Source organism: Chinchilla lanigera, unplaced genomic scaffold, assembly GCF_000276665.1.
Source record: "Chinchilla lanigera isolate Chin_1 unplaced genomic scaffold, ChiLan1.0 scaffold00024, whole genome shotgun sequence".
Taxonomy (NCBI): Eukaryota; Metazoa; Chordata; class Mammalia; order Rodentia; family Chinchillidae; genus Chinchilla; species Chinchilla lanigera.
The window spans coordinates 64,453-88,588 of NW_004955425.1; the positions used below are offsets into that span (position 1 = coordinate 64,453).

General features: G+C 42.1%; 1 protein-coding gene across 1 annotated transcript in view; it reads left to right on the top strand.

Moving 5' to 3' along the window:
• Myof (myoferlin) overlaps positions 1-24,136 on the top strand; it is a 151,175-nt gene that overhangs the window by 40,416 nt on the left and 86,623 nt on the right. The window contains 10 exon segments of the mRNA XM_005385818.2: positions 816-924; positions 3,585-3,672; positions 15,164-15,330; positions 15,926-16,054; positions 18,424-18,486; positions 18,564-18,614; positions 20,063-20,093; positions 20,580-20,695; positions 21,487-21,613; positions 23,135-23,238. Coding sequence (XP_005385875.1) covers positions 816-924; positions 3,585-3,672; positions 15,164-15,330; positions 15,926-16,054; positions 18,424-18,486; positions 18,564-18,614; positions 20,063-20,093; positions 20,580-20,695; positions 21,487-21,613; positions 23,135-23,238 — 985 coding nt within the window.

The following is a 24,136-nucleotide window of genomic DNA, read 5'->3' on the forward strand; positions in this document are numbered from 1 at the left end:
CTTCCTGCAGATGTGTATTTTATAAGTACTTTTTTCTGTAAGTATTTTTGATCACTTCCCTTAGCTATAACAGTATTTTAGATATTCATTCTCAATATACATAGGCTTATTTATTCTTTCCGTCATCCAGTAAATATCTTTTAAGTCCCTGTAGTGCATCAGGCTTGTAGAACATAGGAACGGACACAACAGGAACATACTATGCCTCTAGAGATCATTATGCTGTGAGAGGGACAGAGTGTGCTTCTGTACATTGTGCTTCTGTCATGTGCAACAGGAGACAGATGAGTAAGAGGCAGAGACGTGATATAACCCCAGGGCCTAGGAGGAAGTAATGGTACACACATCTTAATTTGAATCAGAATATATGGGGGAGAAAGTTAGCCTCATCAAAAGTCTAATAATTTATTCTCAGAGTAGACACTTTGAGAATGTCTACTTAGGAGGATGTTTTTATAGGGCACAATTTTATGGGTCCTTCAAAAATGTCTATTATGGAAAATGCCTTTCTTTCTGAGTTTTGTCCTACATTTCTCTCTGTTTCAATTTTGAGGAGTAGGGGGCTACCTTCAGTCTTTCCTTCTGGCATTAATGATTATTGGAATCCATAGGCATTATAGTTCAACTCTTGAAATGCCTACCTATCATGGAGAAGTAGTGGCAGGTATGTCATATTTACTGCCAGAATACTCCATCCCACAACTTGTTACTAGTGACTTCAGTGAAACCAGATGAATACCAAGGTACTGGGAGGGCCTGTGAGACGATGGACCAGGTTCCCCGCTAGGCTGCTGTCTTTTCTATTTCCCCTGCAGATTAATTGGCACTGCGACTATCGCCCTGAAGGACCTCACTGGTGACCAGAGTAGATCACTGCCCTACAAACTCATCTCCCTGCTAAACGAGAGAGGACAAGACACTGGGGTAAGGATTTTCCCTCTCGTTGAAATCATGTTGAAGTGAGGTGGAGAGGCAAAAGTTCATTTAGAAAAGAGTTTGGGCTGATAATTAGCTCACTGCATAAAAAGCAGAAATCTGGCTTTGAGATAAATGGGTCTGTGTGCACATGATACAGACCTGATTCCATACTTTTAGTCACAGACCTAGCAAACTTGAGATTTGATTTTTCCACTACAGAAAGCTATAGAGTGAGCAGAACCCATCAATGTAGCTCTGTGCTAAGCTATGTGGGAATTCATATTTGTGTGATTGTGTAGAGCTCCTTCATGAGAATATCTTGAATATCAAGATGTTAATATCATATCCTTATCCTTGAACTGGCAGGATAAGGTTTTCTGATCACAGTATCTATAAGCAAACACATATTGTGTGACATAAGATCAGAATTCAAATGTGCTTTTTAAAAAGTCAACTTGAGATTCTTTTTTTAAAAATTTCCATAAATCATTTTTATAATTAGTATTTTAAACATAATAACATTCATATGCAGCCCAAAGGCCAACTGCCATGCTAATGGAAGAAAAGGAGCAAAAGGAAAGCTATTTTGCACATTTAGGTGCTTTATCTTGACTCCATTCCTGAATCAGAAATTCAATTGTAGACTGCTGATCCACAGAATTTGTGGATCAGATATTTCAAAAGAGTTCTTCTTCTTCATGCACTGCATAATCTTTCATGCCTGTCCAGAATCTTCTGAAGAAGAGCTTCTCCTTTTTTCAGTGTGAGGTAAATGGCACCTAGCAAGGTTTCTTGTTTTTCGTCTTTTGACTCCACCTAAAGATTTCAGTGGAAAACCTCCAAATGATGTGAAGGGATGAAACTCAACCTGCTAGACATCCAGTATGAGTTCATGTTCTCCAAAATCAAAGAATGAATTTTAGGAACAGCAGAGATTATGAGCAGAACGTAGTTATTAAAGGAAAGAAAGCTTCTGTCTGAGAGAGACAGAAGTGGTCCCAAGTGAGTTGCCCCAACTCAAGCTTCTGAGGTCTAGATTTTATGTGACTACCAACAAACCCTTAGGAAGTTACCATGATTGGCCCACACTGTTAGCTGCTTCAGAGCCTAGGGAAAAGGAGAAAAACTTACTTTAAGAGAGGACATCCCTGCAGGCAAAAATATGGGTGAGACTTCTCAATATCATGGAGGGAATGCCAATTTTGCAGATCAAGTCTCTACTATTACAGTTATAATTATCTTAGTTATTGTGGGCTGATCAGGCGCACAACCTCCCAAATGAGTGGATGGAAAAGGTTTAAATAAATGAGATAATTGAAATGATTTCAGGGCTCCAGGAGGGTCCAACTTTATTACTAAATTCAAGATTCTCTGAGTTAAGACTCTCTGAGTTATGACCTGGACTTCTCTGGGCTGCCCATATTAATAGGTTTTCAAACAAAGGAGGGGGATACTGAAGAAAATGCAAGAATCTGGGCAGGACTTGGGGAACTCTTTAGGAATTCTCCAGGTAATACATTATGTTAATTTAGGAGAACTATGTTATCTCCAGGAAGGCCTTCACTGCAGGAGTGAGATGCCTGCAGGTACAGCCTCCTTTTAGTTAATTGAGGTTGGAGACAAAAGTCCTCAGTTGTGGCCTTATCTTGCCTTTGAGGCCTCATGGCTTCACCCACTATTACAGGCCTCAGTAGGGACCAGTGACTCACAAGAAAGCCAATTGGGGGGCTGGGGATTAAGCTCAGCGGCAAAAGCGCCTGCCTGGCAAGCACAAGGTCATGAGTTCGATTCCTGGTACCGGAGAAAAACCAAAAAAAAAAAAAAAGAAAGTACATGGCTGGGCATGGTGGCACATGCCTGTAATCCCAGCACTCCGGAGGCTGAGGCAGGAGGATCCTTGTGAGTTCGAGACCAGCCTGGGCTACAAAGTGAGTTCAAGGCCAGCCTGAACTGCATAGATAACACCCCATGTGAAAACTTTATCTAAAATTTTATAAACAGGACTGTCTTTATTTCTTGTAAGGAAGTAGTATATTTCCTTCTTTCTGGTAACAATTTCTTAACATTTTCTATTTTCCTTTTGACTTTGGCTCCTTGGCATCTTGAGATCACAATTTATATAAGAGGAAGGGTGATTGTGTTAACTTTATGATTTATGTATTTGTTTCTTCTTTAATCAGTTTTACTTTCTCTTTTTAATTGTATTTTATGAATCCCATCACTATATACATTTTTGTTAAAACTAATTTTAGAGAAAAACATGAAAATAAATGTCAGCAATTATAATCAACTAAGTCAATGAGCAACAAATAAATCAGTCGTTTAAAATGAGCAATTGCAATCCTGTAAGAAGAGGCCTTAAGGGCAGAGGCTAATTACAAGTCACCAACTTGCTAGTTACAAGTGTGCTCCAGTCAACTGTCTCTTAGCAATGATTCAGTTTGCAGCTGGGAGCGAGTAACTCCTTCTGGCTCCACTTTGGCTCACTTGTGGGGAGACAGATGCCGTCTGATGCTTGTCTTCAGCCTCCACACTTCTAGTCTCACTTTCCTACTGCTTTGCTTATCCCTGCTAAGAATTTCATTCCTGCTGACATACTTGGCATTGAGTCTGCAATATTCCAGTGCCCACATTAATTCTTTCTATAATGAATTATTTCCACGCAGGCCACCATTGACTTGGTGATTGGCTATGATCCACCTTCAGCTCCACATCCAAATGACTCGAGTGGGACCAGTGTGCCAGGAATGGGAAGTAAGTTGATCCTTCTGAAGGCCCAGCTAACCTGAGGGGACTCTGCTAAGACACCCAAGTGAACTTCCCAGAGAGGTCCAGCCATGTTATCACACCATTTGCTGCTCTCTGCTCCAGACATGGGCTCTGTAAGGCGGGTAGAGCAGCATGAATTGGGACATGGCAGTTGCTTAGGAAATGTCCTTCCAAGTAGGGGAGGAAGTGAAGAGGCCCTTCCTAAACAACCTCACGGTGAACCCTTCAGCACTCAGAGGCCCCAAAAGAAGATCCCAAGCATGGCCCTGCTTTAGTCTTGTAGGTACTACCACATCCAATGTCCAAGGTTATGCGGGTCATGGAGTCGACCTTCTGCTTTCCTCCATGTGTTTTTTTACCTCTCAAATGTGTGACCACCAGGCTGTGCCCTCAGCTACCAGTCTTACAGTCAGTCCCCTTGGACTTGATCCTCTTTTCTCCTTTCTCCCTTGGTCCTGACTCTCTCCCTATCCCGAATATCCCCTCAGTCTTCTGTTACCCGAGGCTTGGCCTGTTCCCTGGGCATGGAGGGACCTATCATCCTGCCATGCTAACTTGCTGCCTTGAAATTCTGTCTATAGGAGGAACCCCTGGCACCTGTTTCTGCCAGGTTCAGCTCTTGAATCCTGATTTCTCCGTTTCTCTTACTTTTTTTTTTTGTTTGTTTGTTTTTTTGGTTTTTCTCCGGTACCGGGAACCGAACTCACGACCTTGCGCTTGCCAGGCAGGCGCTTTGCCGCTGAGCTAAATCCCCAGCCCCCGTTTCTCTTACTTTTGATCTAGGCTGTCTAGTCACCCATGTGGGCTCCTCAGCATGTGCCCCTCCTTCTTCTCCTAACAGACAGTATCTCTGCTGCCTTCCTACCTGAGTTCTTATCTTGCCTCAGCCTCATTCCAGCCACTGCCCCAGCTTGTCCACCACTGTTATTGTTTTGGCCCCTCTCTTGTCCAAATAGTTGTGAGTTTCCAGTGTAGGTTAGGTGGCTTCCTCTTACATGGTGACAGTTGGGGCTGAGTTAGTCCCAGCATATCACTGATGTGCTCTACATGTTGCTCTCTGCCTCGTGGCACCAAAAACACGGTACTGGGTGCTTGGACACGTGACCCTACATGATCTCTGTGGTGGCCCAAGAAAGTGGCTCACTTGGCAGCCACAACAGGAATAACAAGTAAAACGCAGAGGCCCAACCCAGTACTGCACAGGACACTAGCAGGTGTGGAACTGAGCCTCCTACCCATTTCCTTTGTGCCTTCTCTGCTGACAACTGTTGTCTCCATGAAGCGCAGGGGGCACCTCTGGGCCCTGTTGAGGCAGCCCCACCTCGTGGGTTCTCTGAAGTAGCCCCTCATTGGGAAGATCAGGAGATGCTCCAGCACTCTGGTGATTTCCCTAAGCTAAACCCAGTGTGTGAGGTTGCTCCGGCTGCTGTACCACAAAATGGATAGTTTAAACCACAGAAATGTATTATCTCACAGTTCTGGGATGTGGAAGTCTGAAATAGAGGTGTCAGCAGGACTGGTTCATGCTGGAGACTCTGAGGGAAACTCTTCCCAATCTTGTCTCCTACCTTCCGGTGCTGCCAGCTCCCATGGCATCCCTTGGCTTGAGGATGCATTGCCCCAATCTCTGTCATTGTTGTTATATGATATTCCTTCTGCATGTGTCTGTGTCCAAATTTCCCACTTTTTGTAAGGATAATAGTCCCTAGGTTAGGGTCCACCCCAATCTAGTGTGACCTCACCTCACTTGACTACAAAGACCTGGTTTGGAATATTTTCTCATGCTCTGAGATTCTTCATGGCATGAATTTTGGAGGGACAGTATTCAACTAAGTGCACTGACAGATAAAAGATTAGTTGCATTAAGTTTATTCTATTGCAGAAGCCAAAATAAGTGAGTCCCTTTATATTATGCCTTCAGCCAAGCCTTTAGGGAACAAAAACATTGTGGTGCAGTAAAGTAAAAGGAGTAAATTTGTAGAAGTGGGTGCCACTCCATATTAGTGTATATGAGTAAAAAAATGGGTTTCCTGGGTGTCATGGCTAGCTGCTGTAGTACTGGGGGTGACAAGTGCTTTAGGACACAGCTCTTGCCCCAAAGGAACTTTCTGACTAGGTTTCATGACAAGACTCTTCTATCCTGGGGGTATAACATTATGGATTAAAAAAAAAAGCATTGTGGGTAAGAAGAAGGGCTTCCGAGTCAGTCCGGCCCTGGCTGGATTCTGAATCTATTACTAGTTAGCTCTGTAACCTTAAGTAAGTAATTTAACCACTTTGAATCTCAGCTTTCCTTAATGGAAAGCAGAGTGATAGCAGCACTTATACCTTAAAGTTGTTGTGAGGATTGAAAGAGAAATTATGTAGAAGGTATTTAACCCAGTGCCTGGCACACAGCAATATCTATATGAATGCTAGCTATTGCTTTTACTCTTATTGCTATTGATATTATTAAAAAATCATTTATAGATGGCCTGTAACCTTAGCTAATCAAGTAGCACAGTTTGCATAACATTTAGACTGTTTCTTCTAAAAAGCAGAGCTTTAAAAAGAGAATGATTTGGTTTCAGTCAGAGTCAGGCTGAGAAATGCTTTTATTATAAATATCTTTTATGGAGTTTTTGTTTTTGGCTTTGTTTTTTTTGTTGTTGTTTGTTTTTGAGACAGCATCCACTATGTAGTACAGGCAGGCCTTGAACATGCTTATGCAGCCCAGGCCAGGCTCAAACTCATGGCGATACTCCTGCCTCAGCCTCTTAAGTGCCGGGATTACAGGCATGTGCCACCATGCCCAGCTGGATAAATATCTTTAAAAAGATTTTGTCTCAGTGGAGCATAAAGTTTTTGAGAACAGCATTTTACTCAGTTATTCAGAAGCACAATGGGGGATCTTATCTCCTCTGAGGACCCTTATGAGCCCAAACCCAGAAACTAGTATCACAAACATGATATCCCTAGAACACATTTCTGCCTCCTTAGAATTGGCAAAACACCAATCTTGAGCATTTAACCCCACTGGGAGGAAAACCCTTACCACCCAAGGCTCCATCTGCCCAAGCTCCTCCACTCTGCTTGGCAGTGTCAGCCTTGGAGCCTAATGTCACAGCCAAACTGTGGACCGGAGAGTTCACCCAGGCTGAAGAAGTGGACTCCCAGTAGGCTCCAGGGCAGGCCTTCCCTAGCGATATTAGAATCCCTGCTTCTGCTGGCCTGAGGTGGAAATGAACCAGAATTAGGTTTCCTTGCATTTGGATTTTAAACAGAGAATGTTACCAAGTGCTGGCCTGCAAATGAACTGGCTGTATCTGCAGGGCAATGTGAGTTTTAAGTGTGAGATAACAAAAGAAAATTTCTCTATTAAAAAAATAGGGCTCTTTGAACTAGAAGTGCTATTTGTTCTGTAAAACAAATATTCACCAAGATGAGGGCAAAGGTGGTATTCTGAAGATTGGCATCATATTTGGATGAAAAGGAACTTTGCTTCGAGGCTTAAATCCATGCTAAGGCTGACACCAAAAATAAATAAATAAAAGGAGATTTTTAGGGGAAGATAAGATCAATAATTATCAGACAGACAAGTAAAGTAAGGCAGTCATATCTCTTACTATTGCATGCCTTAATGACATAAACAGGGCATCTGGCCCAGAATTTGTCCTTTTCCCTTTCACTGACTCAGAAAATTTGCTACTTTATATTAGGGAAAAGTGTGCTTCCTCTAACTTTCATATTTTCAAATATTTGAAATTTTAGCTTGCTTATTTTTTCTTTGAGTACAAAAGAATTTTGTGATTACTAAACTGTAAGCATCACAGAAAGGACATCATAAAACACAGAAAGGGACATCTTTCACTATCCCATCTCCCTGAGAGAACCACTATCCACAACTACTAATACTGATTTTAAAGGTTACCATTTATAAAGTGGTTCCCACCAAGAAGAAATGTCAAATATTAAAAAAAAAAAAAAAGAAATGTCAAATATTAATAAGAAAACACAAAAATGAAGATTTTCAGGAAAATTAACCACTACACATAAAGAAACTGGTAGTCACCATAGATAAAGGAATTAAATGCCTTAAGGGTTTATTTTTAAGGAATTCTTTCTTAAAACCCTTATGTAAGATGACAAAAGGTATAGTATATAGGGCATTGGTGACTGACTGAAAGTGTGTGTTATCAAAGATGTCCCTCCCATTGACCACCTTGGCAACTGATCTCATGACAGAAGGGTGAACTAACCCAGAGTATAAGATTGATTTCCTGAAAACCTGTTGCCATAGTGATTGATTCACCAGCTGCCAGTCAGCTTGACTAGCACCTACATTCCTGAAGCAAAAATGAACTATTTTTAAAATTTCACACCTATTCTTGAAGAGCCAGCTGTTAAATCTGTGCTCCATCCAGCTTTAGAAATGCAAAGACTCATTCCTAGGCAGACTTATTTGCTTCAAATGTATTTCATCCCATGAACGCCAAGGTACATTTTCCTTGAAATTAAATTTGATCTGTTTCATAAAACACACTTGCTTATGCTACATGCAGAGGTGTGGCATAAGCATTGTTTGTCCACCAAGGAGTTTCCAATTGGTAGGAAGATAAGATATAAATGTGAACAACAATAGCTTAGGACTGAATATCACAAAGTGCTCCAGAGAGGACCAAGCAAATTATTCCATCTTCCCATGGTTAGCATACAGTTCCCAGATTCAGCAGGGCTTGTGGGTGGTGTTTCTTACACTGGGTCACAACCCAGAGTCACTAAAGACAGGTGCTGCCAGCACAGCCTGGAGGCTCTTCTGAGGTAGCACGAACCATGCTTAGGGCACATAGTGTGTCATTTGTCCAAGAATTGGGGTGGGGGTATAGTGAATGGCTCACAGCCAGACACATTTATTTAACTTCTAACATTTTACAAACACATAAAAGTTGTAATTCCACATTCCAGCCAAGTCATCATGTTATTCCCAAAACATCACATGCTTTCTTGCTTCAAAACCTATTCATTCCCATTCTGTACTGTGCTTTTTAACTTGCTCTAAAGATAATATTGTACCAGCCCTTTGTTCTGACTTTACAATGACCCTTGACCCAAAGTAATAAAAGTCTGCCTTGACCAGTCCTACCACTTCACAAGATTTGTCATGAGAAACAGAGTACATGTCACAAGCAGAAAGAGGCATTTCAAAGCTCTCGAAAAAGAGCAAATAGTAAATATTGACAAAAAAAAAGATATTCCATAAAGAGCCTCTTTATCTAGGTAGGAGTAGAGAGGATTAGGTGGGATGGTGGAGCATGTTTGGATAAAGGGGTCTCCTGGAAAGATGGGTGTTCCGGATTCCAGATGGCAGGGGAGCTTGTGGTGACTACAAGCAAGAATCCTGCTCCCCCGCCAGTTCTAGGAGTCACCTTCACTCGGAATCCCTACCAGGCTGTCTCTTGCTGGCAAGGTGTAAGCAGATGGGGATGATGGAGGAAGGGAAGAGATGGTCTGCAGATCTGTTGACAACCATGTCATGCTCTCTTCTGCTTGGAAGGGAGGAGTGTTAGAGGAGAAGAGCGTGGGCGCCTGGAAGAAGGAGAGAGAACATGATGTCCGTGGGGGAAAGGCAGAGTTGGGGACAGCAAGGGCAAATGCGACTGCGTAAGTGTGCTCATGCTGCCAAGTCTTCAGAAAGTGACTGTTGCTTCCAGAAAGAGTCTCAGGAACTGTGAAGACTTGTCTTGTTACATATCTGGAGTTGATGGAGAGCCAGTCCTAGGTGTTAATTGTGTTCAAGTAAGGATCACCTAGGGAGTTACTGGCATTCAGGAAGGGGACAGGGCTGCCTTGGTGTAGTTGAGCTTGGTAGGGTTTGAATAAGTCACATTGTAATTTTGGGGGAGACAGAATGGCATTTGTGCAAAGGAATTGTGAAGAGTTTGTCACAACTACAGAGGAATCATGAGGACCCTGAACCTTAGTGAGCCAGTAGTTGAATTTGAGCATTTGTTTCGCGAAACAGCTGTCATTTATCTCTCTGATCCTCAAATTACTCACTTAAAACATTAGGGGATTGTATTAAATAAGTGCAAGATCCCCTCTAGCTCTGAAGTTATATGATCCTATTAAAATGGCCTGATCAAAGCCAGAGTTCATCTGCAAGTAAGGTGGAAGCATAGAAGTTCCTGTGGTGATTACTTGGTGTTACAGGTGTCAGGATAAGGCATTGTTTAAATCCAAGGGCAGAATATGTCTCAGAGTTTAAATGGGGAAAAAATACTACCCTAAGTAGCAAAGTTATTAGCAGACAATGAGAAGAGAAAGAGAATGTTAGACACTTCCAAGGTTAAAAAATAGGTGGGAGTTGAGAAAGAGGAAGTGATTAAGTGTTCAACATCATTAGTCATTCAAGAAATGCAAAATAAAACAACACTGAGATTTCATCTCACCCCAGAGAGAATGGCTACCACCAAGAAATCAACCAATAACACACTGGCAAGGCTGTGGGGAAAAAGGAACCCTTCTCCACTGTTGGTGGGAGTATAGACTGGTGCAACTCCTGTGGAAATCAGTCTGGAGATTCCTCAGTAAACTAGGTCTAGAGATCCCATTCAACTCACCTATTCCTCTTCTGGGTATTTTTCCAGAAGAACTACAAACATCATACCACAGTGATATATGTGCACCCATGTTTATAGCAGCTCAATTTTTAATAGCTAAATCGTGGAAGCAGCTCAAATGCCCATCCACTGTGGAATGGATAAAAAAAGATGTGGCATTTTTACATAATGGAATATTACTCAGCTATAAAGAAAGATAAACTTGAGGCTTTCATAGGCAAATGGATGCAACTAGAGTCCATACTCATAAGTGAAATAAATCAGACCCACATGTGTAAATACCATATTATCTCACTAGTGTAGGAACCTGAAAGAGTAAATAAAATCTGAAAGGTATGATGGATACTGTGAACGGGAAAGAAACTGTTCAAAGGGAGGGAACAACTGGGATGAGGGAGAGGAAAAAAGAAAGAAGGGAAAAATATGTGTATATATATGTGTGTGTGTGTGTGTGTGTGTGTATACACACATATACCTATATACACACAGGGTAACTGAGTCATACTACCAACTTCTATTGCTTTATTGAAAGGAACAGTTAATGCTTAATTGTTTCATCAACCTTAAGTGCCTATATTTGTTTAACTGAGTAATAAATTTAAAAATAACAATATGTAATATAATATCCATTGTTAATTTTCTATCACCTTATATGAAACTCTGCATTGCTTCTATTGTTTGGGTGTTGTTTTGTTTATGTCTGTTTGTTTGTTAATATATTTTCATTCTTTATCTTTAAGAATAAAAAAAATTTAAAAACAAGGAAGAAATGATTAGACCATATTGACTAATTACTGACCATCTCAGATCAAGACTCAGGAAAGCTTTGAGAGAGATGCCTTAGAATTGTGGCAGGATGCTTGAGCAGTCCCATGAATCACTTGAGGTGTGTGATCATAAAATTAAAGTGAGATCTTTCAAGAAGGTGTTTGTTCTCAGCAGAGTTCAGCCACCTGGGTGCAAAGGTGGAGTAAGCGGGGAGTTGAATGAACCAGTGAACACAGTGAGGCGACAGAAGGGGAGGGACTGATGGCCATGTGGGGAGGGGTTTCAGTGCTGAACTATGGCATCTTACATGGGCTAGGGGAAGAGTGGAGGAATGAAGGAAGCAGGGGCAGGAAGATGTACGGTCAGTAGATTGAGGCTGCCTATGTGGCTGGAGTAATAGTGCAAACTGTAAAGGTCTGAGACCCTCAGAAAATGGCCTATTTAATAGGCTGAATAATGTCCCTCAAAAATTCATGTGGAGCTTCAGAATATAAACTTATTTGGACATGGGATCTTTGCATATGTAATCAGCTAAGATGAGGTTAGATGCTAGATTAGGATAGATTTTAAATCTCATGACTGGTGTCCTTATTAGAAGAGCCAAGGACCCACGGACCAGGAGGGAGAGGGTATGTCACTACAGAGATAGAGATTTGAGTAATACAGTAAAGCTACATTCCAAGGCCTGCTACAGATTGCCAGAAACTACCAGCTAGCAATGGAGGAATTCTTCCCTGGGGGCTTCAGCGGGAGTATGTTCCTGCTAATGCCTTTGTTTGGACTTCTAGAATTTAAAACTGCCAGAGAATAAATTTCTATTGCTTTGAGCCACCCAGTTTGCAGGACTTTACCTTGCCAAACCTAGGAAGCTGTTATAACCAGCTGATTCCTGTTCAGTCAGTAGCTCTTAGCTTAACAATATCCTCTGTGGTCATGAAAGTCATTGTTTGTAGATCCACTTGGCTGTGGACCAAATTCGCCTGGCTCTCTCTCAAGCAGGGCATGCCAGCACAGCCACTGACGTTTTGGTAATGCCACAGCTTGCCCAGAGGGGTGTGTTCAGCAGGGCCTCAGGGTCCGTCATTCTCTGTGGAACATTTAGTGTAGCAGTGTTTAATCCTGTGCAGCTGCCCTTACATGAAGAGATTTCCTGTGCAAATATCCTCTTGCTGTGAGGCAGAGAGTCTGGCTGTGGGTATAGCTTAGGCTGGTTTCCTACTATCCAGTTCTTCAGCCTACCGTCTTTGTAGCAGCAGTGTTTGCAGAAGCAGTGGGCTCTTCTTGACCTTCAGTCTGCTTCCAGAGTGTCCACTGAGCAGATGAGTGCGTGTCCAGAGTCAGCCCTGCAAGAGGGCAGAATTTACCCCTGCTTTGTCCTGTTTGCTGCACTTGTCAGCCACCAGCCCCAAGTGCAACAGTCCACAGCAGGGAGGAAACCCCACTTGGGTCCAGGGAGACCAAAGGGTGCTTCTCTTACTTGCCTGGAGGACCCTGCAGCTATCTATCTCAGTAGCTGCTCAGACTAGATCAGGTTTCAGAAGGGGTGCTAGTCCTTGGGGCTCTCCTAAGGCTGGTTCTGGAGTTAGGAGCAGCACCCCATTAGCTGTCTGGCTGCTCTTTCCTGAAAAATGTACAGTCATTCTTCCATCTATACAAGAGTTGGGGAAGGCCTGCGAGTAGTTACCAAGGAAGACAGGCAAGTCTCTGCTTCTGAAGAATGTCTGGGAACGGGGAAGGCTGCCGGGCTAGCCAGCAGGTACAAAACTCTGGGGTTAGGACCAGAAAGAACAGTGTGTGGTGCGCAGTTGAGGGTGTTGGGGGAGGCCTGTTGATTCACCTGAGATCTGGAGGAAAGGAACAGGTCTCTCTCAAGAGTTATGCCTGGATCCACCTGTACTGGGAAAGGAACAGACAAGGGCTTTTTTAGAAGCCTCTTTAAAAATTGGGAAGAGTACCCCCCCCATCACCTCCCTAAGGACAAAAGTATTTATTCCTCACCTTTGGCTTCCCAGCACCCTGACTTTTTTTTACTGTGGCGCTAGGAATATAGCACTTCCCTCACCTGCAGTCAAAAATTTGACCCAGTTTTTAACTAGTGAGGCAGGGCAAACCTGGGGTTAGCTTGGCTCCTAATAAACTCCCAGAGGCAAGTGATTCAGCTTTTTGGACCTCAGGTTTTCTATTTGTAAAATGAAATAGGGGTAATATGAACCTAGGTTCTGTAAGATACCTTCTGATCTAACATGTGGATCTCGGAAGTCCTGAAAGAAATATATGGCAGATCCAGAGAGTACCGAACTATGAAGCAGAAGGTAGAATGGGAAGCCACTTGCTCCTGCAGTGTGTAGGGGACTGAGAGGCCCAAGGAGGGACCTGAAAAGCTTAGTAAGATGAGGAGTGGGACAGCTGCCGGGACCCAGGGATGTACATGTGGGCCCTAGGCTCTAGGGCCCTGGAAGATCAACATGGGGCTGTGGAGAAGAGCACTTGTCTTAGCAAGAAGAGGTCAAGGTGGGCCTGTAAGAACAGAAGCCAGGCAAGGACAGGCTCAGCTGAATGCATGGACATCCTGGGAGGCACAGAGGGTGAGTCACCCTGGGCGACGTTGTGAAGCAGCACATTTGTGGGGACCCCCTTCACCTCTCCTCACTCTGTCTCTGTTGCTCCCCCTATGGACCACTCACTGGCTGCTTCTCCTAAGTGTTCTGTGCTCCAGAAATACTTCTCCCATCTGCCATCTTTGTCCCCTCCCAAACTCCTCTGTTGGTACTAGCAGATGGCACCTTGGACCTTCAGGTCATGAGTATGGAGACCCTATGAATGGGGTCAGCACCTTTATAACAGGCCCAGGGGGGCTTCTTCAGCATTTCCACCAGTTAGGGAGGTAGGGGGAAAGTAGTGTCTGTGAGCCTGGAGATGGGTCCTCAGCAGACACTACATCTGCCACCACCTTGACTTTGGACTTCCCAGCCTCCAGAATGGTGAGAAATAACTTTATGTTGTTTGTAAGTCTCCCAGTCAAGGGTGTTTTACTATAGCAGACCAAATGGCTAAAATATCAACCAAAACTTGGCTCAGAAAAACTTAAAGAAATAGTTAATTTGTTGGATGCTGCTGTATGTCAGGCAGTGTGTTAAAGGGTTTACAAAGGATGGGATGTTGAAATTAAATCTCTTACATAATTTTGCATTTTGAAGGAAGAGTTCAGAATCCAAAGATAGAGTGAATGAAAGCTGGTGTTTTCTAGACAAAACAATTAATCTTCTAGGCTTTCTAAAATTATATTGTATAGGTTATCAAGAGTATGATCTTTCCATTTTCTAAGGAAAAAAACCTAAGGTTTGAGCTTATGAATAAAAGATAGGGGAAAGGTAGTAGGCAGAGTGTATTGGTTTTTTTTTTAAAGAAAGAAAGATTTTTGCATAGTTGAAAGCAAAGGAGCCACTGGAGTACTCAGGAAAGGGAGGGGACATTTGGAGGGTCCCTAAAGACTCAGGAGGATGTAGAACCTGTGGCGTGGTAGACAGCGGGGCCATCAGGAAAGTTTTTTTTTTCACTGAGTCTGAAAAGAAGCTGAGGTGGGTGTGGAGTAAAATGAGGGGTCAGAATGTGTGTTGAAGTGACAACCCAGGGCTGCTTGGAAAGAAAATGGGATGAGTTTCTTGTCTCTGGGAGAATGGAGAGGACATTTGAGAGACAATCAGAGGAAGGAGCCAGTGCAAACTGCCTAGCAGCTCTGGGAGCTCCAGCCGGAGTGGGCAGGGGGGGAGTCACTCTTCACCTCCTCACCTCTCTGTCCCCTGACCCCAGGCTGGTTCCAGCAATTCTCTTGGGTCCCACAGCCTTGTCTTCCTCTCACTCTCCTGGGGTCTCTGGTGTTCTTTTTGTCTCTGAAGGCACTCTGAACACTTGTCTTATTACACCATGGATGCATTTGCTAAAGAAATTGTATCTGAGCACCAAGTCCCAAGTCAGTGTCACCAAGAGCATCCCCTTCACCTGAGGAACACTGACAGCACAACAGGAGGCAAAAGTCTCTGTGTGCAGGAGACTGGAGGGTCCAGACAGGTGAAGGACCATCTCTAACTGGATTCTCTTTTATGTGTCAGGAGACGAGGAAGAAGAACAGGGAAATGAAGACCAGTTGGATGGTATGGTCAGAACCCCTGGGCCCAAGGGGCCAGTTGGGACAGTGTCAGAAGCCCAGCTTGCTCGGAGGGTCACCAAGGGAAAGAGCAGCCGGCGGATGCTATCCAACAAGCCACAGGACTTCCAGGTAGAAACAGCTGGCTCCACATCCTGTTCAAGCGGCCACATGGCCTGTCTTCCCACAAATGCAGTGATGCGGTGGAGCACTGCTCATCAGAGCAGCAGCTCACCTGGTAGAAAGGGATATCAGGAAATGAACCTCACAAGGGATCTCACTGATTTTCCTTCTGCATTCAGAAGTAGGTTTAGTTAGATGAGGTCTTCCTAGGAATAAAGCTAGAACCTCCCTTCCCTTTGGAGATAATTAATGATACTGCATTTTTTCATAGCTCTGGGCAGCACTGCTTTAGATTTGCAAGGTAGCCTTGCAGTGAGTGTATGATCAGGGCTCATGAAGACCAGGTCAAGTGCTGGCGGTGGATCAGTGACCTCAGCCCTGTCCTTTCCTGGGCCAGTTCTGAACTATTCCACTCCTTTAGCTGCTCCAGCAAGCTTAGCTTCCATCTTAGGAATGATCTTGCATTGAGCATCAGCCCACTACACAGCGACCTTAGCCTGCTTTCCGCCATCTTTATGAACTCCACGGAGCTGAAGTGACACCTGAGGACACTTTTATACCTCATGCTAGGGAAGGGTTGCTAATATCCCTTTTGCGCTTGCAGATCCGTGTCAGGGTGATTGAAGGCCGACAGTTAAGTGGCAACAACATAAAGCCTGTAGTCAAAGTCCATGTCTGTGGCCAGACACACCGAACAAGAATCAAGAGAGGGAACAACCCATTTTTTGATGAGGTGAGTATTGTGCATATGCACCTCCCAACTCTCACCACCTCTGCCCATCTGTGAGTAAACAGCTGGTAAGGACAATGCAGAGTTCTAATGTTAAATGTATAGAGTTAAGAACCCCTGGGCCTTCACGTCAGCTGGTTGGCTTTGTCATTAGTTTTCAGAGTGATCTGTGTCTTTCTGATGTTTCCACAGCAACTTTCCCATGGGTCACTTCACACCAATGATAGAGCACATGATGTCACTGACATCTACTTTTGCTTCTGGGGTATGACTCTATATGACTATGTAACTTATTTTTAAAAGGTGTTGAAACTGGCTTGCTATTTAAAAATATGTTAAAGGCAAGCAATTTTGATTAAATGGCTTTTCCCCCTACACAGAGAATGCAGCCTGGTTCTGTTGACCTCTTCTGCGACCCTCTCAGAAATACTGCTTTGACAGTTGTCTACAATGTTACAAAGCTTTTTGCCTGGGTTGTGAACAGGAGTGATAAGCCTGGGGGATTCTCTGAGTCTGGTCTTTCTGTGCCCAGGGGACACATTGCTGGGATTCCTCGGACCTGGGTCTTCTCTGAGTCCACAGTCTCTCTTCCTTGCTTATAGCTTCTTACCCCAGCTCTGTTTCCTTATCTTTTTTCTCCTGAGAGACTGGGAAATTCACACTGAAGGGCAAGATGCCAGGTGACTCAGACCCTGGGACCTGGCAACTGTCAGGGAGCACAGTTATGATGCAGGCTTCGTGATCACTCTGGGGAGCACAGCAAGAATCTCTACCTTCCTCAGAAGTGTCCCATTTTAATGAATTGTTTTGAGAGTATATCACTCTCAAAAAGGAGAAATCAAATTATTGGACTTCTAAACCAATTCATAATTATTGGGCTTCTAAATTAATTCATAAATCACTAAAAGAAGGTTACTGAAAAAATTCCTAGTTTATATTCATTGTTTTCACCGAGGAACTGAACTTGTTATCACCAATAATGAGACAAAAGGACAAGGCTGTGTTGATGTGACATCATGGAAGTCATCAACAGTTACCCTGTGTCATGTGTTGCCACGTGGCTGAATTGCATAAGTGCAGAAACATTCACACAAAGCCAGAGTGCAGGTTTTACAAAACAGCAGTCTCCACAGGACAATCAAGAAAGAAGCAAATAAAAAAGTCAATAGCGCTAGTCTAGATAAAAGGAAATGCAGAGATGTAACAGTGAAATGCTTTATGATTCTTGCATGAATCCTAGATTTGTTTCAAAAAAAGAATGCTAAAGAGCCTTTTTTCTGGAACAAATGGAAAAATTTAAAAACTGACTACATATATTAGATGCTAACATTCTTAGGTATGATAACAGTATTGTGGTTATGTAGGAAGATGTCCTTGATCTTAGGAGATATATGCAAATGTATTTTGAAAAGGTGAACTCTATGGTATCTAGAATTGTTCTGAAGTAATTTGGTTGAAAATAGAGTAAGAAGCAAATGTCCCAAAATGATAACAACTGGTAAACATGGTTAAAAGATGGTGTTTTGTTTTGTTTACCATTCTTTCCACTTACCTATAGATTTGAAATATTTCTAAGAATTTGGAGCAAGGTATTTTCATTTGAATAAGTGCTTTTCTTTTAGGATTAACATTTATTGGGCAAGGTACTACCTCTGTATGTCTGATATTGATCTCCCAAGAATCAATCTTCTTAAACTTAGCTCTTATAATTGGTAAATTGACATTGGAAAGCATTACTATAACCTAATGGACAAAATTTTCCTTTAAGCTGGTTTGTTAGAAAAATTAAAATTGTAGTCACTAGACAAAGATGACAGAGTTTAAAATGTTAGTGAATTAAATGAACACTTGGGTCATGTCAGCCCTAAGGACCTATTTTAGTAACAGTGGCGACATGAAGTGATCCTAGATCTTTGCTTCATTTAGCTAACAAATATCTAATCCCAAACAACTTTATTCAGCTAAATGAGTGCAATATTTATTACTTCTCTCTCTTCCTTTTTCTAACATGCAGAAGTGGGTTTATCATGAAGCTTAAATTTTAGGCCCTTTTCTAAGACCTGCAATGTGACCATGTGATCAAACTTGCTTTGAATATTTGTACTTTTTTATTCATTTGTTTTGAGAAAGGGACTCACTATGTGGTTTAGGCTGGCCTTGAATACATTATGTAGCCTAGTCTGACCTTGAACTCACCACGATTGTCCTGCTTCAGCTTCCCAAGTGCTGGGATTACAGGTTTGCACCACCAAAGCCAGCTTGTATTTGTTGTTATTGTTCTGTTTTGTTTTACAAGATCCCAATATAACACCAGATTCCCAGTACCCCTATCTCCTGCTAATATTTAAACATGTTCTTTATTTTTTTCACAGTTATTTTTCTACAATGTTCGCATAACCCCTTCTGAATTGATGGATGAGATAATCAGCATCCGGGTAAGAGGGGCAGGAATAGGAAAGGATGGTTCACTGCCAGGCAAAGATGTCCAGCCTTTCACCATTCTTTCTTTCAGGTTTATAATTCCCATTCTTTGCGGGCAGATTGTCTGATGGGAGAGTTTAAGGTAGGTGACAACAATCTGCTTCATTCAACTTGCATAAAGATCAGAACTCTCATTACAGAGAACCCGATTCATGCCCAGTCTAAGAGTACTTGTCTTGATGACATTTTAGGATGATGTATAAGGAAGGGGTCAGCATAGTGATCTTTGTAGAGGACTACCTTGTTCTTATCTTTTTCTGTTGTGGCAAAGGTACTTATTTAATTGAGTCACCTGTGGAGGCCAGATGTAGAGACAAGTAAGTTTATTGGGGGCCAGCAGCGGGTACCCAGTATATGACTAAGCACAGACCCCAAAGGGCAGGAGGGGAGAATAGTTATAGTTTTAGTTCTGACTCTAGTTTCGAGTCTTTGAGGCTGGTGCTCGTATAATTTAATGCAGCTACAAAAATACTACAAAGCATGGGCTTAGCTTGTGACAAAGGAACAAAGGTGTTTAACATTCCACAGAGGGAACAAGCAGCCTTATGACAGAGCATGGGGTGGTATAGGGTGGTTAACTATGACGACATTTACAAGAAACAAACTTAAGGAAACAGAAACTTAAGCTTTAAAATGACACTAGAACACAAAATAGCATTAGTTTAGTTTTTCTTCCCATATCATTTCTAAAATACCATACTTAATAGTACCCCAAAGCAAAGTGCCCTGCCGCTACTGCCAGCCTGCTGTCTATGGGTAGAAGCAAGCCTACTCTTCAAAGAGAGGGGTGCTTGATTGGTAAGAAATCCATCACTTGGCTCCATTGAACCGTGTCTCCAGAGCTCCCTCTATAAAGCCAATTGCTGTAAATCTGGAATATGAAAGGAAAATCAAATGAGGCAAGAGAATCAGCACACTTTTCTAAGAAGTTCGTATTAGAAGTCACAGACAAATAGACTTGGTTGACTCCTCAGCAGTTCTCCAGGGAATGGGCAGAGAAGAAACTTCAGTTACTAAAAGTCCTAAAGGATAATCTGGGTCATATAGACCTGTGTATGTAAAAAACCTAGCCCAGCACTTGGCACATTAAGATATCTGATCGATGGCTGTAGTAATATTAGCATCAGCAGTGGTTGGAGGAGGAGGAGGAGGAAGAGTATTAGGTAGGAAGTTGAACTAGATGAATTTCTGTAGGGTAGTTAATGGTCCCAATTTGCTTCAGACTTTCAGTGCTAAAACTAGGACAGACTCAGGCAAACTGAGACAAGATGGTCATCCCTACTTTCATGGTGTGTTCCAGCTGTAAGACTAAGTCTTTCATCCAGCAGTGATTGATTGGGGGTAATCTATATCACACATATAAAGCAAAGCTCTGGAGGTGCAGAGAGAGTAAGATGGAAATTTATATCTAGTTGAAGAGATTTAAGTCTGGTCAAAAGCACTGTGTTTAAATATAATAATTTTGCTTTCCTTGAAGTGATGAGACTGATTTAAAAATCTATTTACACTACTTTAAATTATTTTTCCCAGATTGATGTTGGATTTGTTTATGATGAGCCTGGTGAGTAATGTTCGCGCCCATCAATTTGAAGCCTCCAGTTCATTCCTTCTTATCCTGATTCTAAGAATCAAGACAACTTTGGAGGTCAAGGAATCAAAAATCAAAGGATAAAATTTTGTTGTTCTTGTTGGTGGAGAACTCTTGGTCAAATGAATAACAGTAACTTGGTGTGAATGTCTGTTTAATCTTGGTATGTCTAAATAAGCAATTTATATGTTTTATGACAATAATTTTTACCTTATCAAGAAGGGATTATGAAGTCAGTTAGTAAAGCTTAGAAACTTTTGAGTCACACTGAGATCAAAAGGTGGAATGGGGAGGAGGAGAATGAAGAACAGAGGATATTAATACACAGACTTGACCGGGGAATTTGCTCCACCAGTGTGAAACTTCCAAAGACATGCTTGCTGATCTTAGGGCAGATGAAATCACAGCCCCACAAACACAGCTTTAGAGTGTCTCTGTCTTTTTGCTGCTTTGTTTTAGGTCATGCTGTCATGAGAAAATGGCTTCTTCTCAATGATCCCGAAGATACTAGCTCAGGTGCTAAAGGTTACATGAAAGTCAGCATGTTTGTCCTGGGAACTGGAGATGAGCCTCCTGTGAGTCCCTAAATTCTGTACTTTTTACTCTTCCACAAAAAAAGGAAGATCAGAGATTCAACAAGTGGGCACCAGTAGTTGTGGAAGGGAGCATCCAGTCAGTGGCCCTCAGCCCTCTAATTCCTTCTATTTTCAAAAAGATGTTCTTTCCTTCATCATAGGTCATCATTCTAGCTCACTTACTTCCGATGTCTATGAGTGAGCAATCCAGAAAATATATGTGCTTTTATGACTTCCTTGTGTTATTAGAAAGACTGATTCTATCCACAGAGCATGGCTTACTTGCAGAATTAGACACTGCTACCTAAAGGGTTTGTGATTATTCTAGGAATTTGGGCAGCAACTGGGGAGTGAAAAGGGGCCAGAGAGAAATTAGAAGCACATCAAGATGTGTTTTCTCTTTGTCTCTCTGTCTCTGTCTGTGTCTCTGCTTTAGTCTCTATCTCTCTGTCTGTCTCCTCACCTCTGTTTGATACTCTTAAGACTACAAAAGGACACAGAAACATATAAGCATTGACTTTGTGGAACAGTTTTGAGATTGAAGGAAATTCTTAAGCCCCAAACACAGAAAATACTAATGCAAGCAGTTTCAATTTACAAGCATCAGGGGCTGGGGATTTAGCTCAGCGGCAAAAGCGCCTGCCTGGCAACCACAAGGTTGTGAGTTCGGTTCCCGGTACCAGAGAAAAACCAAAAAAAAAAAAAAAAAAAAAATTTACAAGCATCAGTTAGGGCTTCTAAAGTGCTCCTTTTTTGGTACATGTATAATTTTAATCATGTATTTCCAAAAGCCTGAGAAACAAGATCGTGATAATGACAGTGATGATGTGGAGAGTAATTTGTTACTCCCAGCTGGCATTGCTCTTCGGTGGGTGACCTTCATGCTGAAAATCTACCGAGCTGAGGACATTCCCCAGAGTATGTATTGATTTTGTTTTTCACTGATATTGTCAATTATCTGCTTGATGATATGTGTTAAAATAATACTCTGATGCTCCCTGCTATAGGTTTTTCTTCTGAAAGGATTTCATGGACTTATTTTCATTCATCTGGCCCCATGGAAGCTTCCTGAGCAGGCTCCTGGGGAAGCCAGTTTGTTGTTGGTTCTCGTTCCTTGCTGAGTACTTACCTGCCTTTGACCCATTCTGCTCTATCCTTTTTTCCATCAAAGTTCTATGTCTTCTCCTTCTAGAGAATAATAAAGAGAGGTGAGCAGTCAGCCCTTCCAATCCATTTTATCCCAAATGAAAATTTAAAATTTTGTCATCAAATAAATATGTTTGCTATTAAACTATTAAAACTAACCAAGCAAAGGACACTAAGGTCCTATTAACTAGAAGTCTATTCTTATAATCTTATAATACTCTATTTATAATACAATCTCTATTTTAGGGGGCTGGGAATTTAGCTCAGCGGCACAGCGCCTGCCTGGCAAGCGCAAGGTCGTGAGTTCGGTTCCCGGTACCGGAAAAAAAAAAAATCTCTATTTTAGCAAGAGATTGGACACATTTAAGTAATTGCTTAGCTATTCCATGTAAAAGGACCAGTCTAGCCCCCGCCCCCATCACTCTTGAGGTCCCAGTGTCATACCTGCCTTGCCTGACCCCAGTGCTTCCTGCTGGCCTCTGGGACATAGGCCTTTCTCCATGTCCATGGGAGGCAGCACCCACAGCACAGACTATGGAACTTCTGAAGGTTTACCACTTTCCCTCAGGAAATTTCTCTCTCTCTCTTTTTTTTAAGACCCTAGAATGGTTTATACTATGTTTCCCTCAGAAATACCTTTAATAAAGTAAATTAAACTTCATATTATGCTTTCTATGTTGACTTGTTCAACTGATCTTTATCTGCTTTGGAATTTGTTAAAACAGAGACCTATATTTGTAGTGGACTCTGTGTTACAATTATGTTATTTATGAGTATGCCACATTTTCTTGAATATCTTTAAAAAACAGGACTGCGCCTATCTGATTTTTGTTCTAAGGCTCCTTTTCCAAATTGAAACTGTGCTTGAATTTGAGAATTGGCTCTGACTCTGAATGAATTGGATTTTCTTTTTTTCCCGGTACTGGAAGTCGAACTCATGACCTTGCACTTGCCAGGCAGGCGCTGTGCCACTGAGCTAAATCTCCAGCCCTGAATCAGTCCAGGTTTTAAAATTCTACTTTCTTCTTCCACAAATGATCAATTCTTAACATGATAAGTTATTGAAGTTTTTTTCAAAGTGCTCCTATTAGTTGCAAAACTTTCTGGGAAGAAGATATTTTCTCTCTCAAGTAGGGCAAAAAGAATTTCACCTGCTATTGCTTGCTGCCCTAGAGAACAATTCTTGTTTTCCTGCTTTCATGTATAGGAGACTTTTTAAATTTTTGCTGAATATTTTCCATTTTTCTAAGAGAATCAAATTTCATTTCTGCTTTGTGACATATTACTTTCCAGTGGATGATGCCTTCTCACAGACAGTAAAGGAAATATTTGGTGGCACTGCTGATAAGAAAAACCTCGTGGACCCTTTTGTAGAAGTTTCCTTTGCTGGAAAAAAGGTTGGTGTGTTATCTAAATGCTGACATATCTTGAGTAAATACTTAAAGCACTGTGCTTTCCTTGGAGCAAATGTCTGCTTATTCTTTGTCCAAACAGCCGCCTGATGAGCAGGCTGTTCCGCAGGAGCACAGACTGTCTGAATATGACCGTGCCAGACTTCTCCACAGCTTCATAGTAGAGTGGAAAGTATGCAGGACTCATATCAGAAAATTCAGTCTTTTGAAAATTCAGTCTTTTGAAAGTGAAAGCTACTCCTGAATTATTGGGATTATTTTCCAGACTCAAGCATTATCTTAGACAAGCCAGCCAGAAACATCCTTGCTAAATATAATAGGGTGTGCAACCCCCACACACAACTTCTGGCTGTTCCTTCCTGGCATGATTCCCACCTGCCTTGCCCCAGGAGGCAGCTGAAATGGAAAGTTGGACAAGGACACATCAGCCCTGTCTCCTGGAAAAAGCCATGAGAGACTTGACGTAGGAACACTATAACCACCACAGAGATGGCCAAAGCCAGTTTTATTCCTTAGAATAAGAACACACCCTTGGAGAGTTGTAGTCATGAAGAGCTAGTCTCCTCCATGTGTTTAGGCCATTTATTTATGAAAGCAAGATTTAACAAACCATACATACATTACTTGTTGTTTTTTGTTTTTTGTTTTTTGTTTTTTCATTACTTGATTCTGTTTCCTAGAATGGTTATTAGAGGTGTGGTGGAAAAGCTCTCACTTCTGGGTGAGACCTCTAACTTAAATTCAGGCTTCATCCTACTCCACAGGCAGACATGGTCCTTAAACTCTAAGTTGCCATTGCCTAAACTATAAATATGGGTAGTGCTAATCTTGTAGGAGTTTTGAGAGGATTAATTGGGAAGAAGTTATTGTTAGCCTAGTAAGT